Raw genomic sequence first — 22118 nt, forward strand, 5'->3', positions numbered from 1 at the left:
CACACACGCAGACAGACACACACGCAGACAGACACACACGCAGACAGACACACACGCAGACAGACACACACGCAGACAGACACACACGCAGACAGACACACACGCAGACAGACACACACGCAGACAGACACACAAACACACACAGGGTGAAGGGGTGGTAGGAAAGGTTGAAAAATGATAGGGATTAAGAGGAATGAGAGATTTGAGGATCCTGACTGCTGAGATGCTGGTTTTTGCCGTCCAGCATTACAAAGACGCCAAGTGTCGAACTCCTCGCTTGGTTTGCCTTCCCGAAAGGTTGCCTTCAATCAGAACATGGAAGCGGTAGAATTCCCCCCAGAGAGTCACTTGCAGTTGTAGGACCTCTGCCAGTCTAACACTCAGCCCCACTGGAGCCAACATTACAATTATTCACCGGAGGTTTTGAACAACCCCATCTTCCGCTCCGAAGGCGGAGGTCACAGGTCGAAGTCCTTTTCAGTTCCCCAGCCTTTCACCCAGGAGCGGAACATTCACAGGCCGACTGGAGGGGACTTGTCAGGTTATAGCAAGTGTTTTACATCACCAGCCCTCCCGGACTGAGATCAGACATTCTCACAGGGCCTGACTGCAGGCCTTTAACCAGGAGCCCCTTTAACCAGGAGCCCCTTTAACCGGGAGCCCCTTTAACCGAGAGACCCTTTAACCGGGAACCCCTTTAACCGGGAGCCCCGTTAACCGGGAGCCCCTTTAACCGGGAACCCCATTAACCGAGAGACCCTTTAACCGGGAGCCCCTTTAACCGGGAGCCCCGTTAACCGGGAGCCCCTTTAACCAGGAACCCCTTTAACCGAGAGACCCTTTAACCGGGAGCCCCTTTAACCGGGAGCCCCTTTAACCGGGAGCCCCTTTAACCGGGAGCCCCTTTAACCGGGAGCCCCTTTAACCGGGAGCCCCTTTAACCGGGAGCCCCTTTAACCGGGAGCCCCTTTAACCGGGAGCCCCATTAACCGGGAACCCCTTTAACCGGGAACCCCTTTAACCGGGAACCCCTTTAACCGGGAACCCCTTTAACCGGGAACCCCTTTAACCGGGAGCCCCTTTAACCGGGAGCCCCTTTAACCGGGAGCCCCTTTAACCGGGAGCCCCTTTAACCGGGAGCCCCATTAACCGGGAGCCCCTTTAACCGGGAACCCCTTTAACCGGGAACCCCTTTAACCGGGAACCCCTTTAACCGGGAGCCCCTTTAACCGGGAGCCCCTTTAACCGGGAGACCCATTAACCGGGAGCCCCTTTAACCGGGAACCCCGTTAACCGGGAGCCCCTTTAACCGGGAGCCCCGTTAACCGGGAGCCCCGTTAACCGGGAGCCCCGTTAACCGGGAGCCCCTTTAACCGGGAGCCCCTTTAACCGGGAACCCCTTTAACCGGGAACCCCTTTAACCGGGAACCCCTTTAACCGAGAGACCCTTTAACCGAGAGACCCTTTAACCGGGAGCCCCTTTAACCGGGAGCCCCTTTAACCGGGAGCCCCTTTAACCGGGAGCCCCGTTAACCGGGAGCCCCGTTAACCGGGAGCCCCTTTAACCGGGAGCCCCTTTAACCAGGAGCCCCTTTAACCGGGAGCCCCTTTAACCGGGAACCCCTTTAACCGGGAGCCCCTTTAACCGGGAGCCCCATAACCGGGAACCCCTTTAACCGGGAGCCCCTTTAACCGGGAGCCCCTTTAACCGGGAGCCCCTTTAACCGGGAGCCCCTTTAACCGGGAGCCCCTTTAACCGGGAGCCCCTTTAACCGGGAGCCCCTTTAACCGGGAGCCCTTTAACCGGGAGCCCCTTTAACCGGGAGCCCCTTTAACCGGGAGCCCCTTTAACCGGGAGCCCCTTTAACCGGGAGCCCCTTTAACCGGGAGCCCCTTTAACCGGGAGCCCCTTTAACCGGGAGCCCCTTTAACCGGGAGCCCCTTTAACCGGGAGCCCCATAACCGGGAACCCCTTTAACCGGGAACCCCTTTAACCGGGAGCCCCTTTAACCGGGAGCCCCTTTAACCGGGAGCCCCTTTAACCGGGAGCCCCTTTAACCGGGAACCCTTTAACCGGGAACCCTTTAACCGGGAACCCTTTAACCGAGAGACCCTTTAACCAGGAGCCCCTTTAACCGAGAGACCCTTTAACCGGGAGCCCCTTTAACCGGGAGCCCCTTTAACCAGGAGCCCCTTTAACCGAGAGACCCTTTAACCAGGAACCCCTTTAACCGAGAGACCCTTTAACCGGGAACCCCGTTAACCGGGAGCCCCTTTGACCGGGAGCCCCTTTAACCGGGAGCCCCTTTAACCGAGAGACCCTTTAACCGGGAGCCCCTTTAACCGGGAGCCCCGTTAACCGGGAGCCCCTTTAACCGGGAGCCCCTTTAACCGGGAGCCCCTTTAACCAGGAGCGATTTCCACAGGCCTGGCGGGAACCAGATTAAGAGCTTGCCCGTATTCGCCAGAACATTCTGACCAATCACCAGTGAAAATACAAAAAAGGTCCAGAATTCCAGAAGAGGCGATTGGCTGGTCGCCGACTCCATCAAAACAACATGGCAGGCAATGCCGCAGAGCATTCTGAATCCAAGGGATCTGCCGAATCAGTCTCAGTCCACATAGCAGCTTGCAGCGGGGACTGGGGGGGGGGGTTCAGCTCAAAACCAAAAGGCTGGAATGTGATGCAGGACAGGCATGAGAAACAGAAAACGCACCAACTAGACAAGGATTTAACAGGTTTCTTACACCAGCACCGCACCCCCGGCTCCGCCGCCCAGCAGGTCCCCACGCCCAGCCCGTCCCCACCCCCGGCTCCGCCGCCCAGCCCATCCCCACGCCCAGCTCCGCCGCCCAGCCCGTCCCCACGCCCGGCTCCGCCGCCCAGCCCGTCCCCACGCCCGGCTCCGCCGCCCAGCCCATCCCCACGCCCAGCTGCGCCGCCCAGCCCGTCCCCACGCCCGGCTCCGCCGCCCAGCAGGTCCCCACGCCCAGCTCCGCCGCCCAGCAGGTCCCCACGCCCAGCTCCGCCGCCCAGCAGGTCCCCACGCCCAGCTCCGCCGCCCAGCAGGTCCCCACGCCCAGCTCCGCCGCCCAGCAGTTCCCCACGCCCAGCTCCGCCGCCCAGCAGGTCCCCACGCCCAGCCCCGCCACCCTTGTTACCTGAAAGAGCAGTTGCCGGGGCAGTGGATGGGCAGATGCCACCACACCTTGGTTGTAGCTAGCCACCCGGCTGGCAGTGTGGCCGTTGCTGGACAACAGGATATTCCTGCCATGGTTCTCCATGAACTCTACGGTGGCCCTGAAGACTGCCCCTTCGTTCTCACACTGAAAGAAAAGCAGCATTTGGTTAACAAAGGGCACAAAGCTCTTCAGGCTCAACTATACCCACATCCGAGACCCTCTCCCACAACCTCAGGGTTGTGAAGAAGGCCTATGGTGTGTTGGCCTTTATTGGTAGAGGGATTGAGTTCCGGAGCCATGAGGTCATGATGCAGCTGTACCAAACTCTGGTACGGCCGCATTTGGAGTATTGCGTACAGTTCTGGTCGCCTCATTATAGGAAGGACGTGGAAGCTTTGGAACGGGTGCAGAGGAGATTTACCAGGATGTTGCCTGGTATGGAGGGAAAATCTTATGAGGAAAGGCTGATGGACTTGAGGTTGTTTTCGTTAGAGAGAAGAAGGTTAAGAGGTGACTTAATAGAGGCATACAAAATGATCAGAGGGTTAGATAGGGTGGACAGCGAGAGCCTTCTCCCGCGGATGGAGGTGGCTAGCACGAGGGGACATAGCCTTAAATTGAGGGGTAATAGATATAGGACAGAGGTCAGAGGTGGGTTTTTTACGCAAAGAGTGGTGAGGCCGTGGAATGCCCTACCTGCAACAGTAGTGAACTCGCCAACATTGAGGGCATTTAAAAATTTATTGGATAAGCATATGGATGATAAGGGCATAGTGTAGGTTAGATGGCCTTTAGTTTTTTTTTTCCATGTCGGTGCAACATCGTGGGCCGAAGGGCCTGTACTGCGCTGTATCGTTCTATGTTCTATGTAACCCAGAAAATCAGCTCCGCCTCAGTCATATTGACTCTATTTCAATTGTTACGTGCCAACTTCAGCTAGAGGTGGAGATGTCCCAATCAAACACTCCCAGGACAGGTACAGCACGGGGTTAGATACAGAGTAAAGCTCCCTCTACACTGTCCCCATCAAACACTCCCAGGACAGGTACAGCACGGGGTTAGATACAGAGTAAAGCTCCCTCTACACTGTCCCCATCAAACACTCCCAGGACAGGTACAGCACGGGGGTAGATACAGAGTAAAGCCCCCTCTATACTGTCCCCATCAAACACTCCCAGGACAGGTACAGCACGGGGGTAGATACAGAGTAAAGCCCCCTCTATACTGTCCCCATCAAACACTCCCAGGACAGGTACAGCACGGGGTTAGATACAGAGTAAATCTCCCTCTACACTGTCCCCATCAAACACTCCCAGGACAGGTACAGCACGGGGTTAGATACAGAGTATAGCTCCCTCTACACTGTCCCCATCAAACACTCCCAGGACAGGTACAGCACGGGGTTAGATACAGAGTAAAGCTCCCTCTACACTGTCCCCATCAAACACTCCCAGGACAGGTACAGCACGGGGTTAGATACAGAGTAAAGCTCCCTCTACACTGTCCCTATCAAACACTCCCAGGACAGGTACAGCACGGGGTTAGATACAGAGTATAGCTCCCTCTACACTGTCCCCATCAAACACTCCCAGGACAGGTACAGCACGGGGTTAGATACAGAGTATAGCTCCCTCTACACTGTCCCCATCAAACACTCCCAGGACAGGTGCAGAACGGGGTGAGATAGAGTAAAGCTCCCTCTACACTGTACCTCCCAGGACAGGTACAGCACGGGGTTAGATACAGAGGTAAATGTGTTGGGGATAAATGTTTACTGTGGGTCGTCCTGTCCAGAATGAGGTCCAAGACAGAAGAAACTTCAAACTCAATGGGATCTGGCACGTATTGAAACTCCTCCAAAATATCTGCCAACTTCTAAATGAGGCAAAGATCCGCCTTCCTATCGCACCATGGCACACTTGGTGGAGTTTTTCAGTGCAGTGACAGTAATAAATAAGGCTGACGTTTTGTACACAACACTATCTGACAAACCGCAGCAAGATGAACCAGTAGTTAACCAGCTCCTGGAGCCTGGAAACCCCAGGAAAATTGGGATTCGGCCAGTCAGGTCCTCGAGTTGGTCAACACCACACTCCCGCTCTCTCCCCATTCACCATGGCTCCTTCAGAGTCTTAGAAACCTATTTCCTTTTCAACATATTCAGTGAGGAAAAAGAGAGAGAGAGGAAAAGGAAAGAGAAAGGCAGAGACAGATCAGGGAGAAAGATAAAGAGAGAGAGTTTGAAATTCAGAAAATGGCCATTAAACATGACAGTCAGTTAAAATTGGCAGATGTAAAGGGAAATGTACAGTTGGTTGATAGTGATGGGGGATAGTGAGAAAGAGCGTCAAAGTCGAATGCTTGGTGGCGATCTATTTAAATATGTCGAAGCATTGCCAAGGTTTGATGGGAAGGAGGGGCTCCTGGTTAAAGGGGCTCCCGGTTAAAGGGGCTCCCGGTTAAAGGGGCTCCCGGTTAAAGGGGCCCCCGGTTATGGGGCTCCCGGTTAAAGGGGCTCCCGGTTAAAGGGGTTCCCGGTTAAAGGGGTTCCCGGTTAAAGGGGCTCCCGGTTAAAGGGGCTCCCGGTTAAAGGGGCTCCCGGTTAAAGGGGCTCCCGGTTAATGGGGCTCCCGGTTAAAGGGGCTCCCGGTTAAAGGGGCTCCCGGTTATGGGGCTCCCGGTTAAAGGGGCTCCCGGTTAAAGGGGCTCCCGGTTAAAGGGGCTCCCGGTTAAAGGGGCTCCCGGTTAAAGGGGCTCCCGATTAAAGGGGCTCCCAATTAAAGGGGCTCCCGGTTAAAGGGGTTCTTGGTTAACGGGGCTCCCGGTTTTTTATTTCATTTGAGAAGGTAGCTAAACAAATGAATTGGCTACGGGACATGTTGATATTACTGATTCAAACAAAGCTGCTAGGTAGGGCTAGTGAAGTGTTTGCATCACTATTAGAGGAGGTATCTGAGTCATATGAGGAGGTGAAAAATCCATCTTAGGTGCTTATGAACTGGCGCCTGAGGCCCACAGACAAAGGTTTAGAAATTTAAGGAAAGAACCTGGTCAAACATACATAGAGTTTGAAAGGATCAAATAGAGTAATTTTGATAAGTGGATAAGGGCTTTGAAAATAGACCAAACGTATGAAGCTCTCAGAGAAATTATACTTTTGGAGGAGTTTAAAAGTTCAATTCCTGATGTAGTGAGAACTCATGTGGAAGAGCAGAGGGTTAAAACTGTGAGATTAGCAGCAGAAATGGCAGGTGATTATGAATGAGTTCATAAATCAAAGATGGGTTTCCGACATCAGTTTCAGCCGGTGAGGGATAGAAACTGGGGACATGAGAAATACTCAAGTGGGAAAGGTAAAGGTGATCTGATGGGAGATAATAAGGAGAGTGTACCTCAGATTAAAAAGGAAATCCAGGAGGGGGGAAAAGAAAAGTTTCAAATGTTTTCATTGTAATAAACTAGGCCATGTAAGGTCACAGTGTTGGTGGTTGAAGAAAAGCACTGGGAAGGCTGATGTGGTAAAACAGGATAAGACAGTGCGGTTTGTTAAAGTGGTAAAGGAAAGCCCAAGTGAAGCGAAAGAGGTGCAAAAGATTGTACAGCCTGATCAAGAGGTGATTGATAAGAAGGTGCCAGATCTCTTTAAATAGTTTACTTGTGTGGGTAAAGTTTACTCGTGTATCAGGAGGAGCAGGGAAAGTAGTCACAATTTTAAGAGATACGGGAACTAGTCAATCCTTAATGGTAAGAGGTGAGGAGTTATGTAGTTTGGGAAGAATGTTGCCAGAAAAGGTGGTAATATGTGGAATTCAGGGTGAGAACAGTAGTGTTCCATTATATAAGGTAAGGTTGGAAAGTCCAGTGAAGAGTTCGTAGGAGTAATAGAGAAACTATCTTGTCCAGGAATACAGTTTATCTTGGGCAATGATATAGCTGGATCGCAGGTGGGAGTGATGCCTACCGTGTTGATAAGCCAGTGGAAAATCAAGAAGTGTTGACGGACGAATATCCTGGGATTTTTCCGGATTGTGTAGTAACCCGGTCGCAAAGTCACATGTTAAGACAAGAGGCTAAATCAAAGAGTGAAGATGAAGTTGAAGTGCCATTATCAGAAACTATTTTTGATCAGATGGTTGAAAAAGAACAAGAACAGGTGGAGGATGAGGCGGCTATTTTTAATTCAGGAAAACTGGCGGAGTTACAACAGAAAGATGGAGAAATAAAACGGATATATCAGAAAGCATACACGGAAGAGGAATCTGAGTGTATACCAGAGTGTTATTTCCATAAAAGTGATGTCTTGATGAGAAAATGGAGACCTGTACATATGCAGGTGGATGAAAAGTGGGCAGAAGTTCATCAAGTAGTATTGCCGGTAGGGTATAGAAAGGAGGTGTTGCGAGTTGCACATGAGGTACCAGTGGGAGGTCATTTGGGAATAAGGAAAACTCATGCTAAAATCCAGAAACATGTGTATTGGCCTGGACTACATAAAGATGTAGTTAAATTTTGTCAATCCTGTCACACATGTCAAGTGATAGGGAAAGCTCAAGCATTTGAGGAACCTTTTACAAGGGTCCTAATTGATTGCGTAGGACCGCTTCCTAAAACAAAAAGGGGGAATCAATACCTTTTGACGATAATGGATGGGTCTACTAGGTTTCCAGAGGCCATTCCAGTACGTAATATTACAGCTAAAAAGATTGTGGAGGAGTTACTTCAATTCTTTACTAGATATGGACTACCCACAGAAATACAATCGGATCAAGGATCAAATTTTACCTCGAGGTTATTCAAAGAAGTTATGGATAGCTTCGGAATAAAACAATTTAAATCAACTGCGTATCATCCAGAATCGCAGGGAGCGTTAGAAAGGTGGCATCAGACATGAAAGACAATGTTGAGGGCTTATCAAGATTATCCAGAGGATTGGGATAAAGGAATTCCATTCGTACTGTTTGCAATTAGGGATGCACCTAATGAGTCAACCAAATTCAGTTCTTTTGAACTAATTTTTGATCATGAGGTAAGAGGACCACTTAAATTGATGAAGGAAAAATTGGTGAGTGAGAAATCAGAACTTGCATTATTGGATTAAGTGTCAAATTTTAGGGAACAAATAAATAGAGCAGGAGAATTGGCTGGACAACATTTAAAAGTTGCACAAAATGTGATGAAACGGGTAGTGGACAAGAAATCCAAAATTCGTAGTTTTGCCAGTGGGGATAAAGTTTTAGTGTTGTTACCAGTGGCAGGGGAACCTTTAAAAGCTAGGTTTTGTGGACTGTATCCGATTGAAAGGAAATTAAGTGAGGTGAATTATGTGGTACAAACACCAGATAGGAGGAAGACTCACCAAGTGTCATGTGAATATGCTTAAAAGGTGCATTGAAAGGGAAGGAGAAAAAGGAGGTTTTAATGATTCTAACTCAAAGTGACGAACCAAATCCAGATGACTGTGAATTTGACATCCCTCAAATTAAATTGGAAAAGGAGGATATTCTTAAAAATTGGAATAAATTGTTGAGTTACCTTCCAGAGGAAAAACGGACAGACCTGAAAGAGTTATTGATATCACATGGGCAAGTTTGTGGAGATATATTGGGAAGTACTAAAATGGATATGTTACAACATCGTGGCACATCGTGGGCTGAACGGCCTGTTCTGTGCTGTATTTTTCCATGTTCTATAATATACGTGATGTAGATGTGGGAAATGGTGTTCCAATCAAACAACATTTATATAGACTTAACCCTTTAAAAGTGGCACAGGTTAACAAGAGATTGAGAGTATGCTTAAAAATTGCATAATTGAAGTAGGTTTCAGCCAATGGAGCTCACCCACAGTGATGGTACCTAAACCAGACGGTACCCAATGGTTGTATGTGGACTATAGAAAGGTTAATGTAGTTCAAGAACGAGCTGTTATCCTATCCCACATTTGGAGGATTGCATTGAGAAAATGGGACAATCAGCTTTTATTTCCAAACTGGATTTACTTAAAGGTTACTGGCAGGTACCTTTATCCGAAAGGGCAGAGGAGATCTCAGCTTTTGTGAAACCAGATGGTATATACCAATTCAAAGTTATGCCATTTGGCATGAAAAACACCCCAGCCACATTTCAACGGTTAACTAACAAAGTTGTTTCAGGATTACCCAATTGTGCGATATACATCGACGATCTGGTCATTTTCAGCCAGACATGGAAAGAATATTTGAAACATCTGATTGGAGGTATTCGATCGACTTCAGGAGGTGGGTTCGGTGATAAACCTAGCCATAAGAGAATTTGGAAAAGCCCAAGTCACTTTCCTTGGCCATACAGTCAGACAGGGTCGAATGGTCCCAAGGGATGTGAAACCAACAGTTATTGAGGAGTTTCCAATACCCTCGAAACAAAGGGAAATAATGCGAGTTCTTGGCATGAATGGATTTGATCGAACATTTGTACAAAGTTTTGTAGCGTGGTTGCTCCACTGATGGACTTGCTAAAGAAGCATCAAATATTTCAGTGGACAACGGACTTTCAACAGGTATTTGACGGCCTGAAAGCTGTGATAACCAATGCTCCTGTGTTGTAGAATTACAAGGGATTCTGTGATCAGATTGAACTAAAGACTTTAATGAGAAATGCCGAGGCGTAGAGAAATGGACGGATTGTGCAGAGACCTTCATGTTCAAAGAGACTGTCAATCGAGAGGGATTCTAGTTGGAGGGCGAAGAACAAAAATGGTCTATATTGTTGTACCAGTTTGCGTGTTGTTTTTTTTTAACAAAAAAGTATATTTACTGTGTGCATTTCTTAAAGGATAGTGAAAAGGTGAAAACTGAAACCATCTTGAAGTTGATGGTTTATTTTTTTTTCTTGTGGGGAGGTGTCATGTGAGAGTACCTTTAAGAAATAGGTGTTTATTACTGCAGTGATGTCAGAGAGTGGGTGGAGCTGGGCTGTCTGCCAGCTTTTTATTTTCGTTTTAGGCTGTTTGCTGCAGGGTGTGTTTTAGTTTAGTTTTCAGAGCTGGGTAGCTGCAGTCACAGCCAGAAGGTGTATTAGTCTCTCCCTGTAACCTAAACCGATCCTCTGGTCATTTAAAACTAATAACTGCTCTCAGTAGTGACTTTAACCTGATGTGCTTCTGTTAAAAGTTCTTTTTTAAGTCTTATGGATGTTAAAAGGAAAGCTTAAAGGGTTACTTAGTGTTGTAGTCTTTGGGGGGTTGTATTTGAATTAATGGTTGCTAAAATGGTCACTTCATGTTTGAAAAAGGTTAATTTGAGTTCATAGAATAAACATTGTTTTGCTTTAAAAAATACTTTTCCATTTCTGCTGTACACCTGTAGAGTGGGCCGTGTGCTCCCCAAACCACAATCCAGTAAAAGTTGTGGGTCAGGTGAACTCCATGATACACTTTGGGGTTCTCTAAACCCTGGCCCATAACAATAAGGACCACGCCCGCACACAATGTAGTCTCACCAACGCCCTGAACAGCTGCACTAAGACTTCCTGCCTCCAGTGCTCAAGCCCCCCTTGCAATCAAGGCCCAACGTACCATTTGCCTCACTAACTGCTTGCTGTACCTGCATGCTTGCTTTCAGTGACTGGTGTACCCAGGTCCCTCTGCACGTCAACATTTCCCAGTCTATCACCTCTTCCCATTTTGCCTGTCCTTCCTAAATATCGAATCCCCCTCGGATATTCAGTTCCCAGCCTTGGTAACCCTGCCGCCGTGTCTCTGTAATTACAATATCGTACCCGTGTTTATCAATTTGCATTGTGAATGTTGCATGCATTCAGACACAGCGCCATCAGACTTGTCTCTTTAACATTGTTGCGCATGTTTTTTTTTAAAAACCTTGGGCATAATTGCCGCTAACCGTCGCTTCCCCTGCTTTCCCCCTTTACCTATTACTTTTCTGTCTTCTATTTCCATCTTTCTTTTCCTCTCTCGACTCCCTGCTCACGTTGCCGCCCCCTCCAGTTTAAACCCTCCTCAACAGCACGACCAACTGCGAGGATATTGCTCCCGCTGGGTGTAACCGGTCCAGTCTGTACAGGTCCCAACTTCCCCAGAGTCGGTCCCGATGCCCCATGAATCTAAACCCCCCCCCCCCCCCCCCCCCCCCCCCCACACCACCTCTCCAGCCACACACTCATCTGGGCTATTCTCCTATTCCTGATCCCGCTGGCACGCGACGCTGGGAGTCATCCCGAGATTCCCACCTTGGGACATAGAACATAGAACGATACAGCGCAGTACAGGCCCTTCGGCCCTCGATGTTGCACCGACATGGAAAAAAACTAAAGGCCATCTAACCTACACTATGCCCTTATCATCCATATGCTTATCCAATAAACTTTTAAATGCCCTCAATGTTGGCGAGTTCACTACTGTTGCAGGTAGGGCATTCCACGGCCTCACCACTCTTTGCGTAAAAAACCTACCTCTGACCTCTGTCCTATATCTATTACCCCTCAATTTAAGGCTATGTCCCCTCATGCTAGCCACCTCCATCTGCCGGAGAAGGCTCTCACTGTTCACCCTATCTAACCCTCTGATCATTTTGTATGCCTCTATTAAGTCACCTCTTAACCTTCTTCTCTCTAACGAAAACAACCTCAAGTCCATCAGCCTTTCCTCATAAGATTTTCCCTCCATACCAGGCAACATCCTGGAAAATCTCCTCTGCACCCGTTCCAAAGCTTCCACGTCCTTCCTATAATGAGGCGACCAGAACTGTACGCAATACTCCAAATGTGGCCGTACTAGAGTTTTGTACAACTGCAACATGACCTCATGGCTCCGGAACTCAATCCCTCTACCAATAAAGGCCATCACACCATAGGCCTTCTTCACAACCCTATCAACCTGGGTGGCAACTTTCAGGGATCTATGTACATGGACACCGAGATCCCTCTGCTCATCCACTCTACCAAGAATTTTACCATTAGCCAAATATTCCGCATTCCTGTTATTCTTTCCAAAGTGAATCAACTCACACTTCTCCACATTAAACTCCATTTGCCACCTCTCAGCCCAGCTCTGCAGCTTATCTATGTCCCTCTGTAACCTGCAACATCCTTCCGCACTGTCTACAACTCCACCGACTTTAGTGTCGTCTGCAAATTTACTCACCCATCCTTCTGCGCCCTCCTCTAGGTCATTTATAAAAATGACAAACAGCAACGGCCCCAGAACAGATCCTTGTGGTACGCCACTCGTAACTGAACTCCATTCTGAACATTTCCCATCAACCACCACTCTCTGTCTTCTTTCAACTAGCCAATTTCTGATCCACATCTCTAAATCACCCTCAATCCCCAGCCTCCGTATTTTCTGCAATAGCCGACCGTGGGGAACCTTATCAAACGCTTTACTGAAATCCATATACACTACATCAACTGCTCTACCCTCGTCTACCTGTTCAGTCACCTTCTCAAAGAACTCGATAAGGTTTGTGAGGCATGACCTACCCTTCACAAAACCATGCTGACTATTCCTAATCATATTATTCCTATCTAGATGATTATAAATCGTATCTTTTATAATCCTCTCCAAGACTTTACCCACCACAGATGTTAGGCTCACCGGCCTATAGTTACCGGGGTTATCTCTACTCCCCTTCTTGAACAAAGGGACCTCATTTGCTATCCTCCAGTCCTCTGGCACTATTCCTGTAGCCAATGATGACCTAAAAATCAAAGCCAAAGGCTCAGCAATCTCTTCCCTGGCTTCCCAGAGAATCCTAGGATAAATCCCATCAGGCCCCGGGGACTTATCTATTTTCACCTTGTCCAGAATTGCCAACACTCCTTCCCTACCCACCTCAATGCCATCTATTCTAATAGCCTGGGTCTCAGCATTCTCCTCCACAACATTATCTTTTTCCTGAGTGAATACTGACGAAAAGTATTCATTTAGTATCTCGCTTATCTCCTCAGCCTCCACCCACAACTTCCCACCACTGTCCTTGACTGGCCCTACCCTTACCCTAGTCATTCTTTTATTCCTGACATACCTATAGAAAGCTTTTGGGTTTTCCTTGATCCTACCTGCCAAAGACTTCTCATGTCCCCTCCTTGCTCGTCTTAGCTCTCTCTTTAGATCCTTCCTCGCTTCCCTGTAACTATCAAGCGCCCCAACTGAAACTTCACGCCTCATCTTCACATAGGCCTCCTTTTTCCTCTTAACAAGAGATTCCACTTCTTTGGTAAACCACGGTTCCCTCGCTCTACCCCTTCCTCCCTGCCTGACTGGTACGTACTGATCAAGAACACGCAATAGCTGTTCCTTGAACAAGCTCCACATATCCAGTGTGCCCAACCCTTGCAGCCTACTTCTCCAACCTACACATCCTAAGTCATGTCTAATGGCATCATAATTGCCCTTCCCCCAGCTATAACTCTTGCCCTGCGGGGTATACTTATCCCTGGAACGTCCTGCTTTTTAATTTATTTCCTGCGCTCCGCGTTCGGGACCTCAGCCCTCCTTACCGACGCGGTTGGTACCGATATGGACCGCAATCTCTGGCTGTTCACCCTCCCCCCCCCTTTCACAATGTCCTGCAGCCGTTGTGACATCCCTGACCCTGGCACCAGGGGGGGCAATGCACCATTCTGGGTCGAGGGTCAGCCTTCGGACTGATGCCAAGGAATGAAACAAAAACATGTTTCCAGCTCAGATTCTTTTCCAAAGGAAAAGAGACGAGAAGAGAATAAGATAGATACGCTGACGGTTGATTTGAGGAGATGGTTTGATTTACCGACTGCACGTTCTGGCATTCTCAGGTCCCTCCAAGATAGGGAAAGTTACATTAATCACTGAATCAGAGTTGGCACAGAGAAGGGTCCCTTCGGCCCATCTGTACCGTGCATGAAAGCCCCCTGACCTGCCGGCCTAATCCCATTGGCCAGCACTTGGCCCCATAGCCTCAAACGTTCAGACGTTGCCAAGTGCTCATCCAGGTACTTTGTAAAGGATGTGAGGCAGCCGGCCTCTACCCCCCTCCCAGGCCGTGCGTTCCAGACCCTCCCCCGCCTCTAGCCCCCCCCCCAGGCCGTGCGTTCCAGACCCTCCCCCGCCTCTACCCCCCCCTCCCAGGCCGTGCGTTCCAGACCCTCCCCCGCCTCTACCCCCCCCCCAGGCCGTGCGTTCCAGACCCTCGCCCCCCCCCCCTCTACCCCCCTCCCAGGCCGTGCGTTCCAGACCCTCCCCCGCCTCTACCCCCCCTCCCCCAGGCCGTGCGTTCCAGACCCTCCCCCGCCTCTACCCCCCTCCCAGGCCGTGCGTTCCAGACCCTCCCCCGCCTCTACCCCCCCCCCAGGCCGTGCGTTCCAGACCCTCACCCCCCCCCCCCCCCTCTACCCCCCTCCCAGGCCGTGCGTTCCAGACCCTCCCCCTCCTCTACCCCCCTCCCAGGCCGTGCGTTCCAGACCCTCACCCCCCCCACCCCCCCCTCCCAGGCCGTGCGTTCCAGACCCTCCCCCGCCTCTACCCCCCCCTCCTAGGCCGTGCGTTCCAGACCCTCCCCCCCCCTCTACCCCCCTCCCAGGCCGTGCGTTCCAGACCCTCCCCTGCCTCTACCCCCCTCCCAGGCCGTGCGTTCCAGACCCTCACCCCCCCCCCCCCCCGCCTCTACCCCCCTCCCAGGCCGTGCGTTCCAGACCCTCACCCCCCCCTCTGGGGAAAAAGGCTTTTCCTCAAATCCCCCCTAATCCTCCCGCCCCTCACCTTGACTTGTGACCCCCTCGTGATTGACCCTTCAACTCAGGGGAACAGCTGCTCCCTACCCACCCTGTCCGTGCCCCTCATAACCTTCTCCACCTCGATCAGGTCGCCCCCTCAGTCTCTGCTCCAGAGAAAACAACCCAAGCCCATCCAACCTCTCTCCATAACTGAAACGTTCCATCCCAGGCAGCATCCTGGTGAATCCCCTCTGCACCCCCTCCAGCGCAATCACATCCTTCCTATAATGTGGCGGCCAGAACTGCACCCAGTGCTCCAGCTGTGGCCTCACCAAAGTTCTGTACAACTCCCAACGTGGCCTCCCTGCTTTTGTAATCTGTGCCTGGATTGATAAAGGCCAGTGTCCCACATGCCTTTTTCACCCCCACCCTATTAACCTGCCCTTTTTTGCGTTGAAAGAATTGAGTTGTCAATCACGGCAATCGCCCAATGGATGTCAAATCCATAGCAGTGTCAAATTCCCGTACCAGCCTCCCCGAACAGGCACCGGAATGTGGCGACTAGGGGCTTTTCACAGTAACTTCATTGAAGCCTACTCGTGACAATCAGCCATTTTCATTTTCATTTCATTTCAAACAGAAACGTGCAAGTTGGCCCGATCCCCGTTACTGCTCAATTAGACGATTATTGCCGAGGGAGGAGGGGGCCGGCCCCATAGATTTCAGTGTTCCTGGGCTCCCGAGGGTAGAAAGTGAGCCAGATTCCCTGATCCCGATTGTTATCCGGAGAACTTCCCGTCAGAGAGGCGTTGCATGGCTGTCAGGCCTGGGCAGGACGGAGCCACGAGGTGACGCTCTCCCTGGGCCAATACCCCGCCAACTGTCCCGGAAGGCGAGCGGGGGGGGGGGGGGGGCTGCGCAGACTGCCCCAGTGAGGGTCAGCAGAAGGGAGGGTTGGGGGGGGGGGGGGATAAAGGAAAAGGGAACGCGGCCTTTCCTTACAGGGCTCAGCTCCTCCTCCTCCTCACTGCAGTTGTCCGATGACATGGAGGGCAGTTTGGTGCACTCCGGCTCCTCCAACGCGCTGGAACTGACGATGGACACCGACACCACCTTACCATACAGGTCGACAACCGCAAAAACGTTCTGGAGACACGGGAATAGAGAGAGAGAGAAAATAAATAACGCAGCAAAAGTAACATTCAAAGCCGAGGTCCGACGGAGACAGATCCCTTATTTCACCTTGTTCTACCAACATTTTCTCCTCTTGCTTCCTCCCTCGTGTGCTCATCTCAGTTTTCCTTTCAGTACCCACCTTGGAAAGAGCACTCGACCCTATCCCCGTAACCCCACCTTACCATTTTTTTTTTGGACACCGAGGGCAATGTAGTGCGGCCAATCCACCTAATCTGCACATTGGGCAGCACGGCGGCGCAGTGGTTAGCACTGTTGCTTCACAGCTGCAGGTTTGATTCCCGGGGCTTGGGTCACTGTCTGTGCGGAGTCTGCGCGTTCTCCCCGTGTCTGCGTGGGTTTCCTCCGGACGCTCCGGTTTCCTCCCACAAGTCCCGAAAGACGTGCTTGTTAGGTGAATTGGACATTCTGAATTCTCCCTCTGTGTACCCGAACAGGTGCTGGAATGTGGCGACGAGGGGATTTTCACCGTAACTTCATTGCAGTGTTAATGTGACAATAAAGATTATCTTTGGACTGTGGGAGGAAACTGGAGCACCCGGAGGAAACCCACGCAGACACGGGGAGAAGGAATACCTTCTTGTGATGCATTTCGATTCGAAAGAAAACATTAATTAGAAACCTACCAATCTGCAAATACTTCACTGAGTGAATGGTCAATCTGCGGAACCTATGGAAGATAATGGAAGCAGATATTCCATTACAAATTGGACAGATTTCTTTCACAAAATGGGTCTCAAAACTCTCCACAACACTGGGGACTGTCCTCTCCTCATGTGTGAACAATCGCGCTTCGTTATTCTAGAAAGTAGCAGTTGAGAGGCTGATCCTGATTAAGGGTTCGATGGGCGAGCCTGTGATGATGTTTCCATCTGTCGGAGAGGCAAAATGCAGATTCCGCCAGTACAGGATGGACACGGAGAGATCCAATGGGGAATTCATGGGAAACTTTACCCAGGGAGTGGGGAGAATGTGGAGGTTAACATGGCTTAACCAGTATTATGGAATGGTTTGATTATCTACAATTAGCGGATGTCACGGTAGCACAGTGGTTAGCACGGTTGCTTCACAGATCCAGGGTCCCAGGTTCGGTTCCCGGCTTGGGTCACTGTCTGTGCGGAATCTGCACATCCTCCCCGTGTCCGAGTGGGTTTCCTCCGGGTGCTCCGGTTTCCTCCCACGGTCCAAAGACGTGCATGTTAGGTGGATTGGCCGTGATAAATTGCTCCTTCGCGTCCACTTACTGGGTTATGGGGATAGGGTGGAGGTGTGGGCTTGGGGAGGGTTCTCTTTCTAAGGGCCGGTGCAGACTCGATGGGCCGAATGGCCTCCTTCTGCACTGCAAATTCGATGATAACTACGAACAGTCAATGCTCTTTTTGTCAATTCCTGCTCAGGATGTGGATCATGCTGACGGCAGCCAAGATGCCAGACTTCGAATTCCTAGACGTAGGAAAATGTAACTGGTTTGTTCAGTAAGTTTGCAGACGACACAAAGGTTGGTGGAATTGCGGATAGCGATGAGGACTGTCAGAGGATACAGCAGGATTTACATCGTTTGGAGACTTGGGCGGAGAGATGGCAGATGGAGTTTAATCCGGACAAATGTGAGGTAATGCATTTTGGAAGGTAGGGAATATACAGTGAATGGTAGAACCCTGAAGAGTATTGAAAGTCAGAGAGATCTAGGTGTACAGGTCCACAGGTCACTGAAAGGGGCAACACAGTTGGAGAAGGTAGTCAAGAAGGCATACGGCATGCTTGCCTTCATTGGCCGGGGCATTGAGCATAAAAATTGGCAAGTCATGTTGCAGATGTTTAGAACCTTAGTTAGGCCACACTTGGCGTATAGTGTTCAATTCTGGTCGCCACACTACCAGAAGGATGTGGAGGCTTTAGAGAGGGCGCAGAAGAGATTTACCAGGATGTTGCCTGGTATGGAGGGCATTAGCTACGAGGAGAGGTTGGATAAACTCGGTTTGTTCTCACTGGAACGATGGAGGTTGAGGGGCGACCTGATAGAGGTCTACAAAATTATGAGGGGCAGAGACAGAGTGGATCGTCAGAGGCTTTTCCCCAGGGTAGAGGGGTCAACTACTAGGGGGCATAGGGTTAAGATGTGAGGGGTAAGGTTTAGAGATGTACGAGGCAAGTTTTTTAGACAGAGGGTAGTGGGTGCCTGGAACTCGCTGCCGGAGGAGGGGGTGGAAGCAGGGACGATAGTGACGTTTAAGGGGCATCTTGACAAATACATGAATAGAATGGGGAATAGAGGGATACGGAGCTAGGAAGTGTAGAAGGTTTTAGGTCAGACGGGCAGCATGGTCGGCACGGGCTTGGAGGGCCGAAGGGCCTGTTCCTGTGCTGTACTGCCCTTTGTAGCAATGCTTTGGTAGGGGGCAGCTTGTTGGGCAATTTTACAGGAATACCAGGCAGTGCAAGAAACCAGGAATGGGCTGGCGCTGAACAACATTGGTCACCTTTCCTTGTGCCAATCTACAAACCCAGCCAATGACCAAAGGTACTGACCGGCTTGACCGGCAAACCTGAACACCGCGACCCAATACCGTTACTGCCGCAGCCGCTCAATATCAATGGTGCAGGAGACCAGCAAGCTTCCTCGAGTTAGCTAGAGCCGCTGAGGAATATGGGAGCAGGAGATGGCCACACACACAATCTACCCACACTGGCTTTGTAACCTCCCCGTATTCAACAGTCCAAAGACGTGCCGGTTAGGTGGATTGGCCGTGCTAAATTTCCCCTCAGTGCCCGAAGATGTGCCAGATGGGTGGGGTTGCGGGGATAGGATGAGTGAGTGAGCCTAGATAGGGTGCTCTTTCAGATGGTCGGTGCAGACTTGATGGGCTGAATGGCCTCCTTCTGCACTGTCAGTAGGGATCCCATGAAGACAGGCAGCACAGTGGTTAGCACTGCAGCCCCAAAGCTCCAGGGTCCCGGGTTCGATTCCCGGCTTGGGTCACTGTCTGTGCGGGGTCTGCGCGTTCTCCCCGTGTGTGCGTGGGTTTCCTCCGGGGGCTCCGGTTTCCTCCCACAAGTCCCGAAAGACGTGCAGGTTAGGTGGATTGGCCGTGATCAATTTTCCCTCAGTGTCCAAAGATTAGGTGGGGTCACAGAGATCGGAGGGGGCCTGGCTGGGGTGCTCTTACGGGGAGGGTCGATGCAGGCCCGATGGGCTGAATGGCCTCCTTCTGCACTGGAGGGCTTCTGTGAGAAGTCCAGCAATGCCAGCTTTCAAATGTTCAATTGTCCTCCCACATGAGGCTCAGCGATTTTGCAGGGAGAGATTTCCGCTGCCCTTTTGGGTCAGAAACGCTTCTTTTTTTTTCTTTTTTAAAAAATAAATTTAGAGCACCCAATTATTTTTTCCAATTAAGGGGCAATTTAGCGTGGCCAATCCACCTACTCTGCACATCTTTGGGTTGTGGGGGTGAAACCCGCGCAGACACGGGGAGAATGTGCAAACTCCACACGGACAGTGACCCAGGGCCGGGATCGAACCTGGGACCCTCGGCGCCGTGAGGCAGCAGGTCTAACCCACTGCGCCACCGTGCTGCCCCAGAAACGCTTCTTGACATCACCCCGATCGGCCTGGCTCAAATTTGAAGCTTCTGCCCCCTCCCCCACCAGAGGAAATGGTTTCTCCCAATCGACCCAACCGTTTCAGCTCAAAACCGTTTCCGCTCAACCTTTCTCGGGGGTCAAAGTGGACGAGCCGGGTGTCTGCCCACACGGAGCTCCCAGCCGTACCCGGCAAACTGGCGGTCACTTACCTTGGCGATGCCCGCCGCCGCCACGCCCATGTCCTCTCCGTCCACTAGAATGTGCATGGTGTCATCGGAGGCACGCTTGACCCCTACCCGGTTACCGACCTGCAGCAAAGAGGCACAGAGTGGGCACCGTGGCAATCTCGGTCCGAGCCACGCGGCACCGAGACGTGACAGCGCATCCCGAGACACACACAGGGTAGTCTCGGACGTAAAAACCCGGAGCAGGAGTGGGCCATTCAGCCCCCACGAGCCTGCTCCGCCATTCAATAAGATCAGGGCTGGTCTTTTTGTGGACTCAGCTCCACTTACCCACCCGCTCACCATAACCCTTAATTCCTTTACTGTTGAACAATCCATCTGTCTTTGCCTTAAAAACATTTAATGAAGGAGCCTCAACTGCCTCACTGGGCAAGGAATTCCATAGATTCCCAACCCTTTGGGTGAAGAAGTTCCTCCTCAACTCGGTCCTAAATCTTCTTATTTTGAGGCTATGCCCCCTGGTTCTGCTTTCACCCACCAGTGGAAACAACCTGCCCGCATCTATCCTATCTATTCCCTTCATAATTTTATGTTTCTATCAGATCCCCCCATATTCTTCTAAATTCTAATGAGTACAGTCCCAGTCTACTCAACCTCTCCTCATAAGCCAATCCTCTCGACTCCAGAATCAACGTAGTGAATCTCCTCTGCACCCCCTCCAGCGCAAGTATATCCTTTCTCAAATAAGGAGACCAAAACTGTGCACAGTACTCCAGGCGTGGCCTCACCAGCACCCTATCCAGCTGCAACATAACCTCCCCTTTCTAAACTCCCACCCTCTAGTAATGACGGACAAAACTCCACTCGCCTTCTTAATTTTTTTTTTTTTTTTTTAAATTTAGAATCCCCAATTAGTTTTTCCATTTAAGGGGCAATTTAGCATGTTCAATCCACCTACCCAGCACATTTTTTGGGTTGTGGGGGTGAAACCCACGCAGACACGGGGAGAATGTGCAAACTCCACATGGACAGTGACCCATGGCCGGGACTCGCCTTCTTAATTACCTGCTGCACCTGCAAACCAACTTTTTGCGATTCATGCACAAGGACACCCAGGTCCCTCTGCACAGCAGCGTGTTGCAATTAATTACCGTTTAAATAATAGTCCATTTTGCTGTTATTCCGAACAAAAGGGATGACCTCACATTTACCGAGATTGACCTCCACCTGCCAGACCCTAGCCCAGTCTGGGTGCCCTGGTTCATGGATCACTAGAAGTTAGTCTGCAGATAGAGCCAGTGATGAGGAAGGCAAATGGAACGGGGCCATTTATTACAAGGGGAATTGAATACAAATGTACAGATGTTTCACTGCTGCTGTCTAGGGCCTTGTTGAGAGCACATCTGGAATACGGTGCACTGTTCTGGTCACCTTCTGTCAGCGTTCGAATCAGTTCAGAGATCGTCCACGAGACTCATTTCCAGGTTGTAGAGCTTATCTTACGAGGAACGTTAGAGTAGATTGGGTCTGTACCCATTGGAGTTTAGAAGAACGAGAGGTGATTTTATTAACTTTATCGGGCAGATTTGCCCTCGTGGGACAGACTTGAACCAGGGGACAGTTTCAGAATAAGAGGCTCACGCGTTGAGGACGGAATTTCTTCTCTCACACGGTCGGTCGGCTGAGGAATTCGCTCCCCGAGAGAGCAGTGGATTCTGGGTCACTGACTTCATTCGAGGCTACGGTATGCAGGAGCCAAGGGTCGTGGGGAACAGCCAGGAAAAGTGGGGTTGAGATACAAGCGTATCGGCCAGTATGTTAACGAATGGAGAAGGCTGGAAGGGCCGGGTGGCCTGCTTCTATCCCTCAGTGCTACGTGACTGCTTGGCACCCGTACCCACAGCAGAGTAGTACGTTTGTATGTGAGCTCAGTAGGAGATGGAGGGATCATTGTAACTGGGCTCGATTCAGAACCTTCCCTCGACTGACTTCTGCACAAGTTTATTTTGCATTGGAAGGAGAGCTGATGAGGAGGAAAGTCTGGAAACTTCGGTCCACATCTCCCCGACTCAAAAGCTCCTGAGCGCTCCGATCGCCACCCAGGCCCGGGAGCTGGGACCGGTAGGTCGACGCGGCACGGAACCATTGCCACCACATTTTCCCTGAATCTCAGACTCGGTTCAAATATGGTGAGCTTGGCGTTGGCGCAAAAAGCGGTTCCGGCCTCCCAGCGACCAGCGGACCCAGGAAACCCCCAGGTGGCAATGATCCACTCCCCGAAGCGTGGTCA

The 22118-nt window shown here is 50.7% G+C and overlaps 1 protein-coding gene across 1 annotated transcript in view; it reads right to left on the reverse strand.

The window, feature by feature from the left end:
- Positions 1–22118, reverse strand: part of neurl4 (neuralized E3 ubiquitin protein ligase 4) — a 104280-nt gene that overhangs the window by 45299 nt on the left and 36863 nt on the right. The window contains exons 14-16 of the mRNA XM_038786709.1: positions 19853–19951; positions 15870–16013; positions 3163–3327 (exon numbers count right to left, since the gene is read on the reverse strand). Coding sequence (XP_038642637.1) covers positions 3163–3327; positions 15870–16013; positions 19853–19951 — 408 coding nt within the window. The remainder of the gene's footprint in view (positions 1–3162; positions 3328–15869; positions 16014–19852; positions 19952–22118) is intronic.

The sequence above is a fragment of the Scyliorhinus canicula genome, chromosome 29, assembly GCF_902713615.1.
Source record: "Scyliorhinus canicula chromosome 29, sScyCan1.1, whole genome shotgun sequence".
NCBI classification, from domain to species: domain Eukaryota; kingdom Metazoa; phylum Chordata; class Chondrichthyes; order Carcharhiniformes; family Scyliorhinidae; genus Scyliorhinus; species Scyliorhinus canicula.